Consider the following 20,742-nt stretch of genomic DNA (forward strand, 5'->3'; position numbering starts at 1 on the left):
CAGACACTGCGAGCTGACATTATCCACAAGTATGTTATATCTATATTCAGCTTTTCATCTATTGCACAGAATAAGGACAATCACATGTACTGGTCTCTGCAGCTTCAACAGATTTTTAAATGATAATCAGATGTTAGAGGATAGAAGATACGGATGTTATAGTCAGAAATGTGGCAGATGAGGAAAAATAAGCAATACCATGCAAAATATATCTATCTATCTATCTATCTATCTGTCTATCACATATCTATCTCCTATCTATCTATCTATCTGTCTATCACATATATATCTCCTATCTATCTATCTATCTATCTATCTAATATCTATCTATCTCATATCTATCTATCTCATATCCATCTATCTATCTCATATCTATCTTTCTCATATCCATCTATCTATCTATCTCATATCTAAACATGTTATATGGTATAATACACTCCTTACTGTAACGTGTTATAAGGTATATTACATCCCTTACTCTAATGTGTTATAAGGTATAATACACCCCTTACTGTAATGTGTTATAAGCAGGCCCGGCGTTCCCATTAGGCAAGGTTAGGCAATTGCCTAGGGCGCCGCGCTCTGCAGGGCGCCTCGAAATAAAAAAAAAAATGACTATGGTCATTTAAAACGGAAATCCACGGGGAGGAGAGGAGGGAAGGGGCTATGAATCTTACCTGCATGAAGCTGCTCCTCTCTGCTCTGTCTCCTCCCCTCCGTGATGACATCATCACGGCCCGACAGTGTCTGTGAGTGGAGGGGAGAAGACAGAGCAGAGAGGAGCAGCTTCATGCAGGTAAGTTAAAGAAAGACATGGTAAGCTGAGGGGAGGGAAGCGCAGCGCCAATTTTGACAGGGGGGCGCCGATTTTTAAAGGGGGGGGCGCCGTTTTTTAAATAGAGGGGCGCCGATTTTTAAAGGGGGGGCGCCGATTTTCACACTGTGCCTAGGGCGCCAAGGACCCTAGCACCGGCGCTGGTTATAAGGTATAATACGCCTCTTACTGTAATGTGTTATAAGTAGGGATGTGCACCGGTGACTTTTGGTGTCTCGTGTTTTGTGTTTTGGATTCGGATTTACTTGAGGTTTTGGGTTCGGATTTGTTTCGCAAAACACCTGCCGAAAGGTTTTGGTTCGGCAGGTGTATCTCATATCTATCTATCTATCTATCTATCTATCTATCTATCTATCTCATATCTATCTATCTCATAGCCATCTATCTATCTATCTATCTATCTATCTATCTCATATCTATCTATCCATCTGTCTATCCATCTATCTATCTATCTAAATATCTATCTATCTATCTCATATCCATCCATCTATCTATCACATATCTATTTCCTATCTATCTATCTATCTATCTATCTATCTATCTATCACATATCTATCTCCTATCTATCTATCTATCTATCTATCTATCACATATCTATCTCCTATCTATCTATCTATCTATCTATCTATCTAACTAACTATCTCCTATCTATCTCCTATCTATCTATCTATCTATCTATCTATCTCATATCTATCTATCTATCTCCTATCTATCTATCTATCTATCTATCTATCTATCTATCTATCTATCTATCTATCTCCTATCTATCTCCTATCTATCTAATATCTATCTATCTATCTATCTATCTATCTCATATCTATCTATCTCATATCTATCTATCTATCTATCTATCTATCTATCTATCTATCTCATATCCATCTATCTATCTATCTAACATCTATCTATTTATCTATCTCATATCTATCTATCTCATATCTATCTATCTATCTATCTATCTATCTATCTATCTCATATCGATCTATCTATCTATCTATCTATCTTATATCTATCTATCTATCTATCTCATTTCCATCTATCTATCTATCTATCTCATATCTATCTATCTATCTATCTATCTCATATCTATCTATCTATCTATCTATCTATCTATCTATCTATCTCATATCCATCTATCAATCTAATATCTATCTATCTATCTATCTCATATCTATCTATCTATCTTATATCTATCTATATATCTAATATCTATCTATCTATCTATCTATCTATCTATCTCCTATCTATCTCCTATCTATCTAATATCTATCTTTCTATCTATCTATCTATCTCATATCTATCTATCTATCTATCTCATATCTATCTGTCTATCTCATATCCATCTATCTATCTCATATCTATCTATCTCATATCTATCGCCTATCTATTTATCTATCTATCTATCTATCTATCTCCTATCTATCTATCTCTCATATCTATCTATCTATCTATCTCTCATATCTATCTATCTATCTATCTATCTCTCTCATATCTATCTATCTATCTGTCTATCACATATATATCTCCTATCTATCTATCTTTCTAATATCTATCTATCTATCTCATATCTATCTATCTATCTAATATCTATCTATCTCATATCTATCTATCTCATATCTAAACGTGTTATATGGTATAATACACCCCTTACTGTAATGTGTTATAAGGTATAATACACCCCTTACTGTAATGTGTTATAAGGTATAATACACCCCTTACTGTAACGTGTTATAAGGTATAATACACCCCTTACTGTAACGTGTTATAAGGTATAATACACCCCTTACTGTAACGTGTTATAAGGTATAATACACCCCTTACTGTAACGTGTTATAAGGTATAATACACCCCTTACTGTAACGTGTTATAAGGTATAATACACCCCTTACTGTATCGTGTTATAAGGTATAATACAACCCTTACTGTAACGTGTTATAAGGTATAATACAACCCTTACTGTAACGTGTTATAAGGTATAATACACCCCTTACTGTAACGTGTTATAAGGTATAATACACCCCTTACTGTAACGTGTTATAAGGTATAATACACCCCTTACTGTAACGTGTTATAAGGTATAATACACTCCTTACTGTAATGTGTTATAAGGTATAATACACTCCTTACTCTAATGTGTTATAAGGTATAATACACTCCTTACTGTAATGTGTTATAAGGTATAATACACCCCTTACTGTAATGTGTTATAAGGTATAATACACTCCTTACTCTAATGTGTTATAAGGTATAATACACTCCTTACTGTAACGTGTTATAAGGTATTATACACCCCTTACTGTAACGTGGTATAAGGTATAATACACTCCTTACTCTAATGTGTTATAAGGTATAATACACCCCTTACTGTAATGTGTTATACGATATAATACACCCCTTACTCTAATGTGGTATAAGGTATAATACACTCCTTACTGTAACGTGTTATAAGGTATAATACACTCCTTACTGTAACGTGTTATAAGGTATAATACACTCCTTACTCTAATGTGTTATAAGGTATAATACACTCCTTACTGTAACGTGTTATAAGGTATAATACACTCCTTACTGTAACGTGTTATAAGGTATAATACACTCCTTATTGTAATGTGTTATAAGGTATAATACACTCCTTACTGTAACGTGTTATAAGGTATAATACACTCCTTACTCTAATGTGTTATAAGGTATAATACACCCCTTACTGTAATGTGTTATAAGGTATAATACACCCCTTACTGTAATGTGTTATAAGGTATAATACACTCCTTACTCTAATGTGTTATAAGGTATAATACACCCCTTACTGTAATGTGTTATAAGGTATAATACACCCCTTACTGTAATGTGTTATAAGGTATAATACACTCCTTACTCTAATGTGTTATAAGGTATAATACACCCCTTACTGTAACGTGTTATAAGGTATAATGCACTCCTTACTGTAACGTGTTATAAGGTATAATACACCCCTTACTGTAACGTGTTATAAGGTATAATGCACTCCCTCATATACACTACTAGTGGACATTATATCTGTGACCTGTATAAAGGCCTGGTACCGCTATATGTCACTCACCGTGGCCCAGCAGCAGGAGGTACAGGGGGTCTCCCATGTTGACCCACAGTCTCTGCACCTGTGTTACTGGAGTAGGACTCGGCAGCCTGAGAGCTCTGTGTGTTATCTCTCAGCGTGTAACGTGTCTATCCTGTGGGTACAGCTGCCACCGCGTGTCCTGTCGTCAGTGTGTCTGCTGTCCTCTCCCGTTCCCTGTACTCTGTGCTGTGTGATTGGGAATCATGCTGGATGTCCATGTACCACACATCTCTTCTAAGTCCCACTTCTGCTTTCTCTCTAATGTTTCCTATGAGCTGCACAAATGAGAGAGTTTGTCATGTTTGTTTCGTGGTTAATTGTGGTGTAACCAAATGAATAAGTGATTGAGGGGGAGGCTTGGACTAAGGCTTACATCATTTACCTTCTATTATCGCTCTTATCATCATCATCAACATTTATTTATATAGTGCCAGCAAATTCCATAGCGCATAGTCAATAAGGCTTACACCATTTACCATCTATCCTTACTATTGTCACTAAGAACTACACCATGTGCCATGTATTATCTCTATTATCACTAAGGCTTTCACCATTTACCATTGTGAGGATACCACCCTTTGCTGGGAGGGCAGTTACCCTCTGTGGGATTCAATTCATCATCATCATCATTTATTTATATAGCGCCACTAATTCTGCAGTGCTGTACAGAGAACTCACTCACATCAGTCCCTGCCCCATTGGAGCTTACAGTCTAAATTCCCTAATATAGACACAGACTCACACACATGCACAGATAGACAGGGAGACAGACAGAGAGACAGACTAGGGTCAATTTTGATAGCAGCCAATTAACCTACTAGTATGTTTTTGGAGTTTTCACTCGGGTAGACCAGAATATATCGAAAATAAGACTTTAATATGACAGCACAACACCACAAGACGTTCACACGATACAGGGTAAATGTTAACATGTATCCTCCAGCAGCCTCTTGCAGTCAGCAATCCAAATTAGCAAAACAGTTACGGTGTCGCCCAGCGTGGGTTACTGGGTCACACCAATCCTGGCCTGGTAAGGTCTCCTCCAGCGGCACCACGAAGCCTGGCCCAGAGTTCTATTCGCTGATGTCTTATACACCAGGATCCTCCAAGGTAGAATCGCTCTCTTTGCATTCTGATCTTCCTATATTCTTCGCTGTATACATAGGGAGTCCGGTCAAATGTCTCAATCCTCCCCCTTACAGCAGGGGTCCAGTGGCACAAGCAGGGGGGGTTTCTGGGTCTCCAGAAACCCCCCCCCCCTCCGCTAACTAAGTGCCCACCATAGTGGCACTGTCCTATACAGCAGCCGCGGCGCTGTCAAAGAAGCGTCCGCGGTGGTGTTGTATTGTATACTAAGGTTTATTGTATACAGCACCGCTGCGGACGCTTCTTTGACAGCGCCGCGGCTGCTGTATAGGACAGCACTGCCGAAACGGAGCTGATGCGCATGCGTGGGCGAATGCGCAGCAGGTCTCGCGTGTTTTTTTTTTTTTGGGGGTCAGGGGGGGAAACCTCTCCCCTGGCAATCCTGCGTGCGCCTCTGGGGTCTATCAGTGGACACTTTAACTGTTATACATACTGTCTGTTACCTTGATTATACAATAGAATGGCTTGACTCAATTAGCTATTTGGCTGAATACACTAAACAACGGGTTACAATATAACATCAAGGAATGACACTTCACGCTTGCGTGAAACAACAAGACATTTGACACATTGTATCTGCAACATTACACAATCTGAGTCTGTGATATAGTTTGATATAATAACATTTAGATTGATACACATTAATACATTTCTCAATGCTTTCCAGTATATGACTGTGGAGACACAACGCATATCATCTAGAAGTTCTAACCTAATTACCTCTCAGATTACCTGTTGATCTAACTAATTATCATGGGCTGCCAGCTAGTTATGTCAAGTTACTCAGACATTGTTCTGATTATAATCCAGATCTAAGTCACACCTCATAACAATGGACATTTGAGACAGATGGTAATTACATTAGCTAACACAAGCAAAATGACTTCTGCTGTCCTGTTATTTTCACACAATATGGAAATATTATTTATATTTCTAATACATACAATATTGCAGGTAATAGCAAGGACAAAATGTACCTAATAACATGAACTAATAATACACATAATACACCAATACTCTGGTGTATATACTCAGACTGGGCCAAGGATTAAGAAGTACATTAACTGCGAGAAACGGGTGATGAATAAAAAGTTGTCAGTCCAGTAGCGCCCGGTTTTCTGACAACCATATATTATAACTACTCTGCACTAAGGTTTGCACCATTTACCAACAATCATCACTATTATCACTAACGTTTGCACCATATACCATCCATTGTCACTAAGGGTTACACCATTTATCATGTATCTTCACTATTATCACTAAGGTTTGCACCATTTAAAAGCTATTATTACAGTTTCATATTTATACGGCACAAACAACAGTCACATCATTCCCTATTGCAGAGGAGCTTACAATCCAGAATGGGCATTCCCTGAAGATAACTTTGGTGTTCTCTGTATGACCTATGTGTCTCCTCACATTCTTATATACGGCCTGTAGCTGAGACCATACAGAAAGCGCAGTCTGTGTGTCGTTCCCCTCCGTGGGAATCTCTCGCCTGTATAGAAACAGGAAACTTACCACTTCCTCTGGTTACAGCTCAGCCTAAAACATGACTTTATTCTCAAACTGAAACACGGGGGCCTGAAAATGGTTTAACCCCATCTCTGCCGCGTTCACCCCTAACACACCGCCTTGGCTTTATGTGAAGCGCCCCCACATGTTAGAGAGATTTGTCTTTATGCAGAGAATCGCCACCAATTCTAAAGGTGTAATTAGGGTATGTACAGTCCATGTTAGCAATCATTTCTACAATCAGTCTATTATTCATAGACACATAATGCTCTGCACTGGACACACAATGCTCTGCACCGGGCAAAGGAGGCTCTGCACTTTACATGCAAGCGGAATCAGTTGCGCTATATAAATAAATAAATGATGATGATGATGAATGATGCAAGGTTCTGCCCTAGACACTGGATTCTCTGTTGTGGAGTAGGAGGGTTCTACTGCACAGAGTAGGTTCCGTCATGAACATACAAGGTTCTGGTGTCTTGTGGAGGGCTCTGCATGATCACCATCAACACACCAGAACACACAGATCGGATCTGTACAACATATAAGAAGGATTATTAATGCAGACTCTGGAAATCAGGCAAAACAATTAAATTGTCCAACAACAAACCCCTAAATATAATGTATAAAATACAGGGATGGAAAATGGCTTAAAATCCAAACTGCAGCAGAGCAGGACATGTTTTATACAACTCACACAACCTCATTTACGAAGCACACTGGATGCGCACTGCAAAACGCTTCCGTTGTACGCCTAGCGCACGTCAAGGAGCCACCTAGACTCTGGTCTCTGTAGGCATCAGCGCAATCCGCGTTCTCTGAGTTTGCAGATTGTTTGTGGTCCCGCCTGAATATCTGCCAAAATATGTACATCCAGGCAGGCCCGGCGCTCCCATTAGGCAACCTTAGGCAGTTGCCTAGGGCGCCGGGACCTGCAGGGCGCCGCTGACTAGATGATCATGTGATCATGTGATAGTCTGTCCGGCGGCGCCTCTGAGTTCTCCCCTCCCCTCCCCTCTCAGCATGCATCGCGAGGAGCAGCTAGAGGAAGAAAAGGTAAGTAACATTTAAATTAATTTTAATTAGTTATTCTTTTATCTGGTGAGCGGGGGGGTGAGCGGGGAGCGGGCGGGGAGCGAGCGGCGGCGGCGTTATTTTGCCTAGGGCGCCGTAAACCCTAGCACCGGCGCTGCATCCAGGGCACACAAATCAGCCGAATGGCACACGCATCAACTGTTCATTGCAAGCCTAGATAGGCGCATCTCCACCATGATGTGTGTAAGAGTCATCTGAGCAGCTGCACACAAGTTTAAATGGTTTATTTATGGAAACTTGTAGTTATTTATTTGTGGATCATTATATTGTAATTACAGACATGTAAATGTAAAATAAGAAAAAAAATTCTGGTATTTTTCCTTTGCTCATTAAAATCACAGCCTCACATTACAAATGTAACTCCCCAAACCACAGACTCATCTCTTCTGAGGTTCTTCATTCTGTATGGGAATTACAATTACTGCTAAAAATAGAAAGAAGTACGGTCAGAAGTAAACTTACAACCACAACTAGAGCATCACTTAACCAAACCTCCAACTCACTCTTATCAGCTGTGTGACACTATAATGAACTTAAAGAAACAAAAATAAATAAACAAATAAAAATTACATAAGGGCAAAAGCTAAACTTTTCCTCCTGTATAACTTCCAAAATAATCTGTTCATGGAAATGTCTGTAAGGACTGGCCAGGGTCACCATGGAATGTCTGTAAGGACTGGCCAGCGTCACCATGGAATGTCTGTAAGGACTGACCAGCATCACCATGGAATGTCTGTAAGGACTGGCCAGGGTCACCATGGAATGTGTGTAAGAACTGGCCAGGGTCACCATGGAATGTCTGTAAGGACTGGCCAGGGTCAGCTCTGAATGTCTGAAAGGCATGACCAGGGTCACTATGGAATGTCTGTAAGGACTGGCCAGCATCACCATGGAATGTCTGTAAGGACTGGCCAGGGTCACCATGGAATGTCTGTAAGGACTGGCTAGGGTCACCATGGAATGTCTGTAAGGACTGGCCAGGGTCACCATGGAATGTGTGCAAGGACTGGCCAGGGTCACCATGGAATGTCTGTAAGGACTGGCCAGGATCACCATGGAATGTGTGCAAGGACTGGCCAGGGTCACCATGGAATGTCTGTAAGGACTGGCCAGGGTCACCATGTTATGTCTGTAAGGACTGGCCAGGGTCAGCGCTGAATGTCTGAAAGGCATGGCCAGGGTCACCATGGAATGTCTGTAAGGACTGGCCAGGGTCACCATGGAATTTCTGTAAGGACTGGCCAGGGTCACCATGGAATGTCTGTAAGGACTGGCCAGGGTCACCATGAAATGTCTGTAAGGACTGGCCAGGGTCACCATGGAATGTCTGAAAGGACTGGCCAGGGTCACCATGGAATGTCTGTAAGGACTGGCCAGGGTCACCATGGAATGTCTGTAAGGACTGGCCAGGGTCACCATGGAATGTCTGTAAGGACTGGCCAGGGTCACCATGGAATGTCTGTAAGGACTGGCTAGGGTCACCATGGAATGTCTGTAAGGACTGGCCAGGGTCACCATGGAATTTCTGTAAGGACTGGCCAGGGTCACCATGGAATGTCTGTAAGGACTGGCCAGGGTCACCATGGAATGTCTGTAAGGACTGGCCAGGGTCACCATGAAATGTCTGTAAGGACTGGCCAGGGTCACCATGGAATGTCTGTAAGGACTGGCCAGGGTCACCATGGAATGTCTGTAAGGACTGGCCAGGGTCACCATGGAATGTCTGTAAGGACTGGCCAGGGTCACCATGGAATGTCTGTAAGGACTGGCCAGGGTCACCATGGAATTTCTGTAAGGACTGGCCAGGGTCACCATGGAATGTCTGTAAGGACTAGCCAGGGTCACCATGGAATGTCTGTAAGGACTGGCCAGGGACCATGGAATGTCTGTAAGGACTGGCCAGGGTCACCATGGAATGTCTGTAAGGACTGGCCAGGATCTCCTTGGAATGTCTGTAAGGACTGGCCAGCGTCACCATGGAATGTCTGTAAGGACTGGCCAGGGTCACCATGGAATGTCTGTAAGGACTGGCCAGGATCTCCATGGAATGTCTGTAAGGACTGGCCAGCGTCACCATGGAATGTCTGTAAGGACTGGCCTGGGTCACCATGGAATGTCTGTAAGGACTGGCCTGGGTCACCATGGAATGTCTGTAAGGACTGGCCAGGGTCACCATGGAATGTCTGTAAGGACTGGCCAGGGTCACCATGGAATGTCTGTAAGGACTGGCCAGGGTCAGCGCTGAATGTCTGAAAGGCATGACCAGGGTCACCATAAAATGTCTGTAAGGACTGGCCAGGGTCACCATGGAATGTCTGTAAGGACTGGCTAGGGTCACCATGGAATGTCTGTAAGGACTGGCTAGGCTCACCATGGAATGTCTGTAAGGACTCTCCAGGGTCACTATGAAATGTCTGTAAGGACTGGCCAGGGTCACTATGAAATGTCTGTAAGGACTGGCCAGGGTCACCATGGAATATCTGTAAGGACTGGCCAGGGTCACCATGAAATGTCTGCAAAGAATGGCCAGGGTCAGCATGAAATATCTGTAAAGACTGGCCAGGGTCAGCGCTGTATGTCTGAAAGGACTGGCCAGGGTCACCATGGAATGTCTGTAAGGACTGGCCAGGATCTCCATGGAATGTGTGTAAGGACTGGCTAGGGTCAGTGTGGAATGTCTGTAAGGACTGGCCAGGGTCACCATGGAATGTCTGTAAGGACTGGCCAGGGTCAGCGCTGAATGTCTGAAAGGGCTGGCCATGGTCACCATGGAATGTCTGTAAGGACTGGCCAGGATCACGATGGAATGTGTGTAAGGACTGGCTAGGGTCAGTGTGGAATGTCTGTAAGGACTGGCCAGGGTCACCATGGAATATCTGTAAGGACTGGCCAGGGTTACCATGGAATGTGTGTAAGGACTGGCCAGGGTCACCATGGAATGTCTGTAAGGACTGGCTAGGCTCACCATGGAATGTCTGTAAGGACTCTCCAGGGTCACTATGAAATGTCTGTAAGGACTGGCCAGGATCACTATGAAATGTCTGTAAGGACTGGCCAGGGTCACCATAGGATATATGTAAGGACTGGCCAAGGTCACCATGGAATGTCTGTATGGATTGGCACCTTCACCAGTGCACCTTCACCAGTACAACTTCACCAGTGCACCTTCATCAGTACACCTTCACCAGTACAACTTCACCAGTGCACCTTCACCAGTAACCTTCACCAGTACAACTTCACCAGTACAACTTCACCAGTGCACCTTCATCACTACACCTTCACCAGTGCACCTTCACTAGTGCACCTTCACCAGTAAACCTTCACCAGTGCACCTTCATCAGTACACCTTCACCAGTACACCTTCACTGGTTCACCAGTACACCTTCACCAGTGCACCTTCACTAGTACACCTTCACCAGTGCACCTTCACCGGTTCACCAGTGCACCTTCACCAGTACACCTTCATCAGTACACCTTCATCAGTACACCTTCACCAGTGCACCTTCCCCAGTTCACCAGTACATCTTCACCAGTTCACCAGTACAACTTCACCAGTACACCTTCACCAGTGCACCTTCACCAGTACAACTTCACCAGTACACCTTCACCAGTACACCTTCACCAGTACACGTTCACCAGTACACCTTCACCAGTACACCTTCACCAGTACAACTTCACCAGTACACCTTCACCAGTACACCTTCACCAGTACACGTTCACCAGTACACCTTCACCAGTGCACCTTCCCCAGTTCACCAGTACATCTTCACCAGTTCACCAGTACAACTTCACCAGTACACCTTCACCAGTGCACCTTCACCAGTACAACTTCACCAGTGCAACTTCACCAGTGCACCTTCACCAGTACACCTTCACCAGTACACCTTCACCAGTGCACCTTCACCAGTACACCTTCACCAGTACACCTTCACCAGTGCACCTTCACCAGTACACCTTCACCAGTGCACCTTCACCAGTACACCTTCACCAGTGCACCTTCACCAGTACACCTTCACCAGTGCACCTTCACCAGTACACCTTCACCAGTACACCTTCACCAGTGCACCTTCACCAGTACACCTTCACCAGTACACCTTCACCAGTACACCTTCACCAGTGCACCTTCACCAGTACACCTTCACCAGTGCACCTTCACCAGTGCACCTTCACCAGTACACCTTCACCAGTGCACCTTCACCAGTACACCTTCACCAGTGCACCTTCACCAGTGCACCTTCACCAGTGCACCTTCACCAGTACACCTTCACCAGTACACCTTCACCAGTGCACCTTCACCAGTGCACCTTCACCAGTACACCTTCACCAGTACACCTTCACCAGTGCACCTTCACCAGTACACCTTCACCAGTACACCTTCACCAGTACACCTTTACCAGTGCACCTTCACCAGTGCACCTTCACCAGTACACCTTCACCAGTGCACCTTCACCAGTGCACCTTCACCAGTACACCTTCACCAGTACACCTTCACCAGTACACCTTTACCAGTGCACCTTCACCAGTACACCTTCACCAGTGCACCTTCACCAGTACACCTTCACCAGTGCACCTTCACCAGTACACCTTCACCAGTACACCTTCACCAGTGCACCTTCACCAGTACACCTTCACCAGTACACCTTCACCAGTACACCTTCACCAGTACACCTTCACCAGTACACCTTCACCAGTGCACCTTCACCAGTACACCTTCACCAGTGCACCTTCACCAGTGCACCTTCACCAGTACACCTTCACCAGTACACCTTCACCAGTACACCTTCACCAGTGCACCTTCACCAGTACACATACAGTATTTTACAGTATCCAATCAATAATAGTATTGGAGACTGAGAGCTATAACCATCATGCTGCACATATAAGTGTAGCCTTTTTCCCCCAGGGGTGGTGTGATGTTGGCAGTTTTATACCTCTGTCCCTGGGTTTTCTCTGGTTAGATCATGATTTTCCTCCTCTTTGCTTTTTCAGCGACTATCTTACCTGTAGATGCTTTAACACCCACTGTTGCAAATTCACTTTTCTTTCAGATACTATATTTTGTGGATGCAGACCCCTTGCAACTAGTGGATTATTTGAATTACAGCCTATTAAGCACCAGAAGGTATTTCCTTTGTCGCTTTCACAGACACCTTCCTTTGGCCCCGTTTATTATCAGACTAGATCAAACATTTCTCCTCTTCTCTCAGGTTCTGTGTTTTTTAATATAAAAATGTTCCTGCACATGTAGTTTTATTACGTGACACGACATGGCTGTAGTAGAACATATGCAGATGCAGATGTTGTACAGATGGGCACCAGGAACTGGATTCACACTGCTTTATTCACTCCTGCAACACATCACTTGGTTTAAGGCAGCAAATGTAAAAGAGTAATAAGTATGTCTCAGAGCTGACACTGAACTCTATCATCTGGTAACTACTGTAGACCATGTTGCTGAACCTTTCTCCATAATTGTGACTCATCCATCCATGATCTATTCTTTTCATAACCCCTGAGCTTCCTTGTCATTACAGAAGTCTGGATAACCTATTCTGACATTACGTCACCTGCAGCTGTCTCCTGTGGGGGATGATCTGTCAGTCATATGTGTAGACTCAGAGACAGACATGGTGGCAGTATATGCATCCTACTTTCTGTATGCCGCACCTTCCTTCCTCCCCTTTCCCTCCAAACTACTTTAAGGGCTTGTGCACAATCGCACATTTGCCTATCTTGGGTGCTCTCATCTCTCTCCTGCCCCTAACATTCCACTTAGACTGCTTTCACTAAATTGACCAATCTACTTCTTATGCATATAGGGATCAAAAACAAGAATGCAATCTATAAATGAAATGGAATTCATTATGGAGTATCTATAATGGAAAGAAATTTGGGAGTGCTCGAAGATAGTAGACTTAGCAATAGTGCTCAATGTCAAGCAGCAGCTGCAAGGGCAAAAAAAGTATTGGCATGCATAAAAAGGGGCAGAGATCCAAGGAAGACGGTGTAATTTTGCCTCATCTTGAATATGGAGTACAGATCTGGGCACCACTCTATAAAAAAGATATTTTGGAACTAGAAAGAGTTCAGAGAAGGGCGACAAAATTGATAAAGGGTACGGAGTCATTACGTTATGAGGAAAGGTTAGTCAGTTTAGGGTTGTTTACTTTAGAAACGAGGCGTCTGAGAGGTCAATACAGAGAACTTTCATGGGAACTTTTTACCCCAAGGACTATACATAGGACACGCGGTCAGCCCCTAAGGTTAGAGGAAAGTAAATCTCACAACCAGCAAAGGAAGGGGTTCTTTACTGTAAGGGCAGTTAAAATATGGAATTCACTGCCAGGGAAGGTTGTGATGGCAGATTTACTAGATATGTTTAAGAAAGGGTTAGACAAATTTTTAGCGGAAAAGTGTATACAGGGATACGACCGTTAATTAAAATGAAGTATAGTAGTGGATATAGGGTAAAAATAGGACTGCAATATTGGGTCTGGGGAGATTTTAACAATTGAAACAGATTGACGGTTGTTTACTCTGGATCAATTTCAAATATAAGTGAGGGATCACAGGAGATCCAAAATAGGTTGAACTTGATGGACTGGTGTCTTTTTTCAACCTCATCAACTATGTTACTATGTTACTATGTTACTTACAACCTCATTTAAGGGTCACTTACTAATTTTTATCACCCTCTTCTCCTGCTCTCCATTGGCCTTCATCATACAGTTATTTTCTGGTACATTTCTGCCTGTACAACTGCTCCTTCAGAATCCCTTCCCTTGTCCATACTTCCCTCCTCTCCCACTATCTGTTGGGTTCCACAAGGCTCTGTTCTCAGAATTCACCATATAAATCTTCTCTTGGTGAACTAATGCGTTGATTTGATTTACAGCATCTCCACTATATTGATGACAACAAATGTCTGCTCCTTCCCCGACATCTCCTCAGACCACTATCTAGTAGGACCTATTGTCTGTCTGCTCTTTCCACCTGGATGACCCAAAGCTACATAAAGCTCAAATCTCATTTAGACTCCACACAGAGTGTACTGTAAATCTGTGCTTAAAACTCCCTGGCTGTCATGTCAATGTGACCACAAATTTCAATAATCTCAAACCTGCTGTGTTGGTGTCACCCCCTATGCATCCCTCTGCTTTATGTTTCACATCCAAATTCTCTCTTAATTTCTTCACCTTCACCTTCAAAAAGTCTTTTCATTTGTCCTTTTCTTACCAAACATATAACCAAAATATGTCCATTCCCTCATCATCTCCCGCCTCGCCTACTGCAACCTCATTCTATCTGACATTCCCATCACTGATCTGTTCCTGATTCAATCTGTCCTAAATGTCACAGAAAGACTAATCTTCTTCTCTAGACACGCTACTTCCCCTGCCCTACTCGTTAAATCGCTACACTAACTTAACCTCAGCTCAACAACATCCCCTCTTAATTCATCTGAAACCTCATCTCAAAATATTCTCCCTCATTACTTCTTAAATCGACATCTGACCTTCTCATCTATAAAAAAACATAGCTCACTCACACCTACAAGACTTCTCCCGTCTATCCAGTGATGGCATTACCTATTAAAATTGATCAGACTTTCCACTTATCTTCAAACACTTACAAAAAATTACCTTTTTGTAAGAGCCTAACCTACTTTCATTTATGCTATTCCCAGTTACACCCTCACACCTAACCTACTTCCACCTATACTACTCACCCTAGTACACCCTCACATCTACCCTACTTCCACCTATACTACTCACACTGGTACGCCCTTACACCTACCCTAATTCCACCTATACTACTCACCCTGTTACGCCCTCACACCTACCCTATTTCCACCTACACTACTCACACTGGTGCACCATCTCACCAACCAACTTCCACCTACACTACTCACACTGGTACACCCTCACATCTACCCCACTTCCACCTATACTACTCACACTGGTACACCCTCACACCTACCAACTTCCACCTACACTACTCACACTGGTACGCCCTCACACCTACCCTACTTCCACCTATACTACTCACACCGGTGCACCTTCACACCAGGAGCAGACTGGACTGGACATCCAAGGTTCATTTTGGGCCGCCTGGTGGTCCAATGGAGAACGTGGTGCAGGCAGCCTATACTGTACTCGCATAGGTGGCCGCATTGCATACTACTCGATGCGGCAGCATCATCCATTGACAGAATATTTGTACTACAACAAGATCTTCTTCCCCTCATGTGCTGCCTTTTGGCATCCAGATCAATCTGCTTCCTGTAAAATCAAATGCAATAGCACAAAAAATATCTGAGCTTACTATTCCATGTCATTTGTGGGCCTGGAGAGGTGGGGACTTTTATCTCTCTAAAACTAAAGAGTTATTAAAGTTGCATTTCATTACACTTAGGTCTCAAAACTGTGATTTAAATCCTGGAAATCAACAAAAGAACAAATCCTTGAGTTCAGCAGTGACCAATTAATAACTCATTAGCCTAAATGATGGATTCCAGTATCTGAATGGGGATGGCCAGGGTGGGTGGGGGGAAAGGCACAGAGGGTATGTGGGACAGTTGGGAATGTGTCACTATGCCCATCTTGCAGTCTGTCAGACTGGCCAATGAGGATAAAATGAATTGATCTGCACATTTCGCTAGAATGGTGTTTTGCTAAGAACTGGCTGTTTTTAAGAGAAACGAAGTTCCAGCAATACAATCTTACAGTTCTGCTTATGATTCACCATTCCATGATCTGTCATTATTATTATTATTATTATCATTAATTTGTTAGGCGCCACAAGGTGTCCGCAGTGCCGTACATAGTACAAACAGTAAACCATACAGGGTTAAACAGTACAGAACAGTAAACACAAAGTACCAGTGCTTCAGAAACTCCGGGACGGACAAATGGAGTAAGGACGGAGCAGAAGAACAGGTGTGGAGACACGAGGAAAGAAGTGCCCTGCTCAAATGAGCTTACATCCTAAGGGAGGGTGGACGAAACAGACACAAGAGGGAGCGGTGATACCAGGGGAGAGAGGGAAGAGCGAGCAGAGTAGGTGAGGGGTTAGGTGGATGATTGGTAGGCTTTAAGGAACAGGTGAGTTTTAAGTGCTCGTTTGAAGGAGCACAGCCTGGGAGCGAGACGGATGGAGCGAGGGAGGTCATTCCAGTGTAGGGGGCAGTTTGGGAGAAGTTTTGGATTCTGGAGTGGGAAGAGGTGATCAGAGTGGAAGAGAGGCGACGGTCAGTGGCAGAGCGCAGGGATCGGGCAGGAGTGTGAATGGTGAGGAGGTCAGAGATGTAAGGGGCAGTAGAGTGGGAGAGAGCCTTGTAAGTGGTGGTAAGGAGTTTGAAGAGGATTTTGTAGGGGATGGGGAGCCAGTGTAGGGCAAGGCAGAGAGGGGAAGCAGAGGAGGAGCGGTGTGAGAGAATGATGAGTCGAGCAGCCGCATTGAGTACAGAGTGGAGGGGGGCGAGATGAGAGAGGGGGAGGCCAGTGAGAAGGTTGCAGTAGTGGAGGCGGGAGATGATGAGTGCATGGATGATGGTTTTGGTGGCGTCTTGTGAGAGGAAGGGTCAGATGCAGGCTATGTTGCGAAGTTGGAATCTACAGGCTTGGGCAAGGGATTGGACATGGGGGGCAAAAGAGAGAGAGGAGTCAAGGGTGACACCCAGGCAACGGAGCTGGGTAACAGAGGAGATGGTGGTGTTGTTAACAACGATAGAGAGGTTGTGGTGGGAGGGGAGTTTGGGGGGGGAGGAAAGACAATGAATTCAGTTTTGGAGATATTAATTTTGAGAAAGCGGGAGGACATCCAGGAGGAGATGGCAGAGAGGCAGTCAGATACACGAGAGATAAGGGAGGGAGAGAGATCAGGAGAAGAGATGTAGAGTTGAATGTCGTCAGCATACAGGTGATACTGAAGACCAAAGTAGGAGATGAGCGCACCGAGGGAGGAAGTGTATAGCGAAAAGAGTAAAGGGCCGAGGACAGAGCCCTGGGGGACACCTACTGGGAGTGGGAAGTGGGGAGTATCATTCCGCACAATATTGGTAAATTTTCGGATTCACAGGATTTATACTCGTGATAAAGCTGGGAGGACATCAGACACTTCACTCTGCTGTATGGCTGGGGCAGGACTGACAAAACGCTAAATGGCAAACATCAAACTTTAGTGGAAAAAATGGCCAATGAGGCACATATTTAGCAGAATTTGGAAAATTAAGTTTGTCTCTAGAGACAATGACTTGTGTAAAAATTTGGAATGTTGCTCAACTAAAACCACAACATTGTTTTGTCAATTTTCTCAAACAGCACGTCTGTGGTTCCAGAGTTAATTTATACAGGATTTTTGTCTGTCAAAATCGGGTTTGAGGAGTTGTAAGATAGACTTGATGCAGAATTCTCTCCTTAAGATCTCATGTAATAGAGGAGAAAAATTAGACAACTGGACACTTCACCTTTTCAACACGGCAAAAGTAATAGAACAAGGGCAATATATAATATTAATAAATGATTACCTTCCCAAACCAAATACAGTGACTTCTGGACCTAACAAGAACCAGTGTGAAACAATGGTCACTGTCCACCCATCCAGCAACTAGAACAAAGCCAATGCTGAATGTCTAGATTTATAGTCTGGTTAATATACCAAATGGGGACGGGTGAGATGAATGTGAGACAGGAGAGGTGGAAGAGGATGAGGAATGAGACAGGAGAGGTGGATGAGGATGAGGAATGAGACAGGAGAGGTGGAAGAGGATGAGGAATGAGACAGAAGAGGTGGATGAGGATGAGGAATGAGACAGAAGAGGTGGATGAGGATGATGGATGAGACAGGAGAGGTGGAAGAGGATGAGGGATGAGACAGAAGAGGTGGAAGAGGGAGATCAATGAGTCATTCGAGATGAAAGAGGATGATGGATGAGTCATTCGAGATGGAAGAGGATGATGGATGAGACAGGAGAGGTGGAAGAGGATGATGGATGAGACAGGAGAGTTGGAAGAGGATGATGGATGAGACAGGAGAGGTGGAAGAGGATGAGGGATGAGACAGGAGAGGTGGAAGAGGATAATGGATGAGACAGGAGAGGTGGAAGAGGATGAGGGATGAGACAGGAGAGTTGGAAGAGGGTGATAGATGAGACAAGAGAGGTGGAAGAGGATGATGGATGAGTCATATGAGATGGAAGAGGATGAGGGATGAGACATGCGAGATGGAAGAGATGAAGGCTGCCCACCATTAGAACCAGAAGAAGGCTGTGAAGAATAATACTGAAAGGCATATTCCTAGCTACCATACGACTATGCCAAGAATTAACGTACGCTAGGTGCCAGGTTTGGTCCTCTCCACTTTCTCATGTTCTGTTCTATTATGTCAAAGTTTTTCACCTTCAGTAAATAACAATCACCTTTGGGAATTAGAAATATCGACAATGTTTTAGATGGTCGAGGTGATATTGAAGTCAGAAAAAAGTAGAAACAATGAGGTAGGATAATTTGCATACTGTCATTTACCTGAGGACAAGATGAATCTTGTAGGGTTGTGGCCGTCTAGTCTGCTCTGTGACAGGTGTGTGCACTGTTCTGTACTGTGAGGTTTTAAAGGGAAATGTAACCATAATACAAAATGTGGACTCCGCTGGTTCCTGTCATGTCTGGAGGGATTACTAAGGAAAGTCAACTTCTCTCAAGTTGCAGCTGAGGCTTAAATGGGCGATTTCAGGCAGAAATCCAATTATAAATATCAGAAGTTATTCCAATAATTTGCAGTACACAACATAATGGTAACTGCTAAAATCATTTTCAATTAGTTAGGCCGTTTTGAATATGATGTTAATAGGAGATGGAATGAGAATTAGACAGTCAAAGTTTAGGCCCGCAGATGCTGGATGAGCTTCATGTGGTGGTTGGAGACATTTTTGCTGTAAGCAGTAATATCCTTCAAAGAACATCGAGGGCCTAGACCTAGGCCTAGACTGGCAGAGCCGTCACCTTCACAACCAATTCTCTGTGGCCGACCGACGGTGGTGACCGAGGTAACTGAAAATCAAACCCCTTGATCTTTTGCCTTCTCACAGCATAGTAGTGATATATCGGGCATCAGATCAACAGCGACAAGGTTATGGTCAGACATATTCCAATCGCTTTGTGACTCATGTAAGGCCCTTAGCTCCTGCATTACAGACAAGCACTCTTTCTACACCAGAATTTGCTGATGGCTCACGACCAGCGCTGGAACCAGAAGAGAGTTGTTCACTTTTAAGAGCAAAATAACAACATAATTTCTCTCCTGCCTTTAGCCTGCAAACAGCAGAGCGACCAGCTCAGACCATGTTCTTCACACCTCATTGACCATCATCAACCTCAGACACAAGAAAACAGTGATTGGAGTGAAAGTAAAACATCCAGATAAGCACTTACGACAATAGAGCTTTATCTTTTATCTGTGTCTTAAGTACTTCTGGGATTTCAGTGCATACTGGAAAACCGCAGGTTCAACCTTCAAAAGTCTTCAGCTCACATAAAAAACTGAAGGATTATTCCACTTTCAAACAAGTGGCCGTCATTAAATATATTAGGCCCAAACATACATAATTGCCAATGCAGTGCGGTACTGAAGATATTTCAGAGTCTGGCCTCCTGGGAGGTAATATTGTTGGTTTGATTCCTCTGTTATGCACCCTGCACTGATTGTACAGATTACACAGTAGAGATGGATCATGAGAGTTGTGGTTTGTGTCTACAATCATGACACAGAGTTGTGATGTGACTGCCGGAGGCCCTTTATCCACTAGATACAAAGCCAGAGAAAAGCTGCCGAGACTGGCAGAAGCTCCTACAAAAGGGTATTTCTAGGGTCACAATATTAACACAACAACTCCATAAATTATTGGCCAAATATTAGCTTTGTTCCAGATACAGAATTACCCATTACTCAAAAACAGGAACTTTGGCCCAATAGTGCTGATGGTTTTGGGAAACAGACATTTGGGAGTTTGACATTTCTACTGAAAACTACAAGAAAACAGATTGTGACAGAGCAG

General features: G+C 43.5%; 1 protein-coding gene across 5 annotated transcripts in view; it reads right to left on the bottom strand.

Annotated features, from left to right (window-relative positions):
• The window catches only part of LOC142097135 (integrin alpha-M-like), a 70,621-nt gene extending 66,430 nt beyond the window's left edge, over window positions 1-4,191 (bottom strand). For all 5 annotated transcript variants that reach the window (XM_075178740.1, XM_075178743.1, XM_075178741.1 and 2 more), the window contains exon 1: window positions 3,912-4,191. In XM_075178740.1, coding sequence (XP_075034841.1) covers window positions 3,912-3,948 — 37 coding nt within the window. In that variant the 5' untranslated portion in view covers window positions 3,949-4,191. The remainder of the gene's footprint in view (window positions 1-3,911) is intronic.
• Window positions 4,192-20,742: the final 16,551 nt, after the last annotated feature.

This window comes from Mixophyes fleayi, chromosome 7, assembly GCF_038048845.1.
Source record: "Mixophyes fleayi isolate aMixFle1 chromosome 7, aMixFle1.hap1, whole genome shotgun sequence".
NCBI classification, from domain to species: domain Eukaryota; kingdom Metazoa; phylum Chordata; class Amphibia; order Anura; family Limnodynastidae; genus Mixophyes; species Mixophyes fleayi.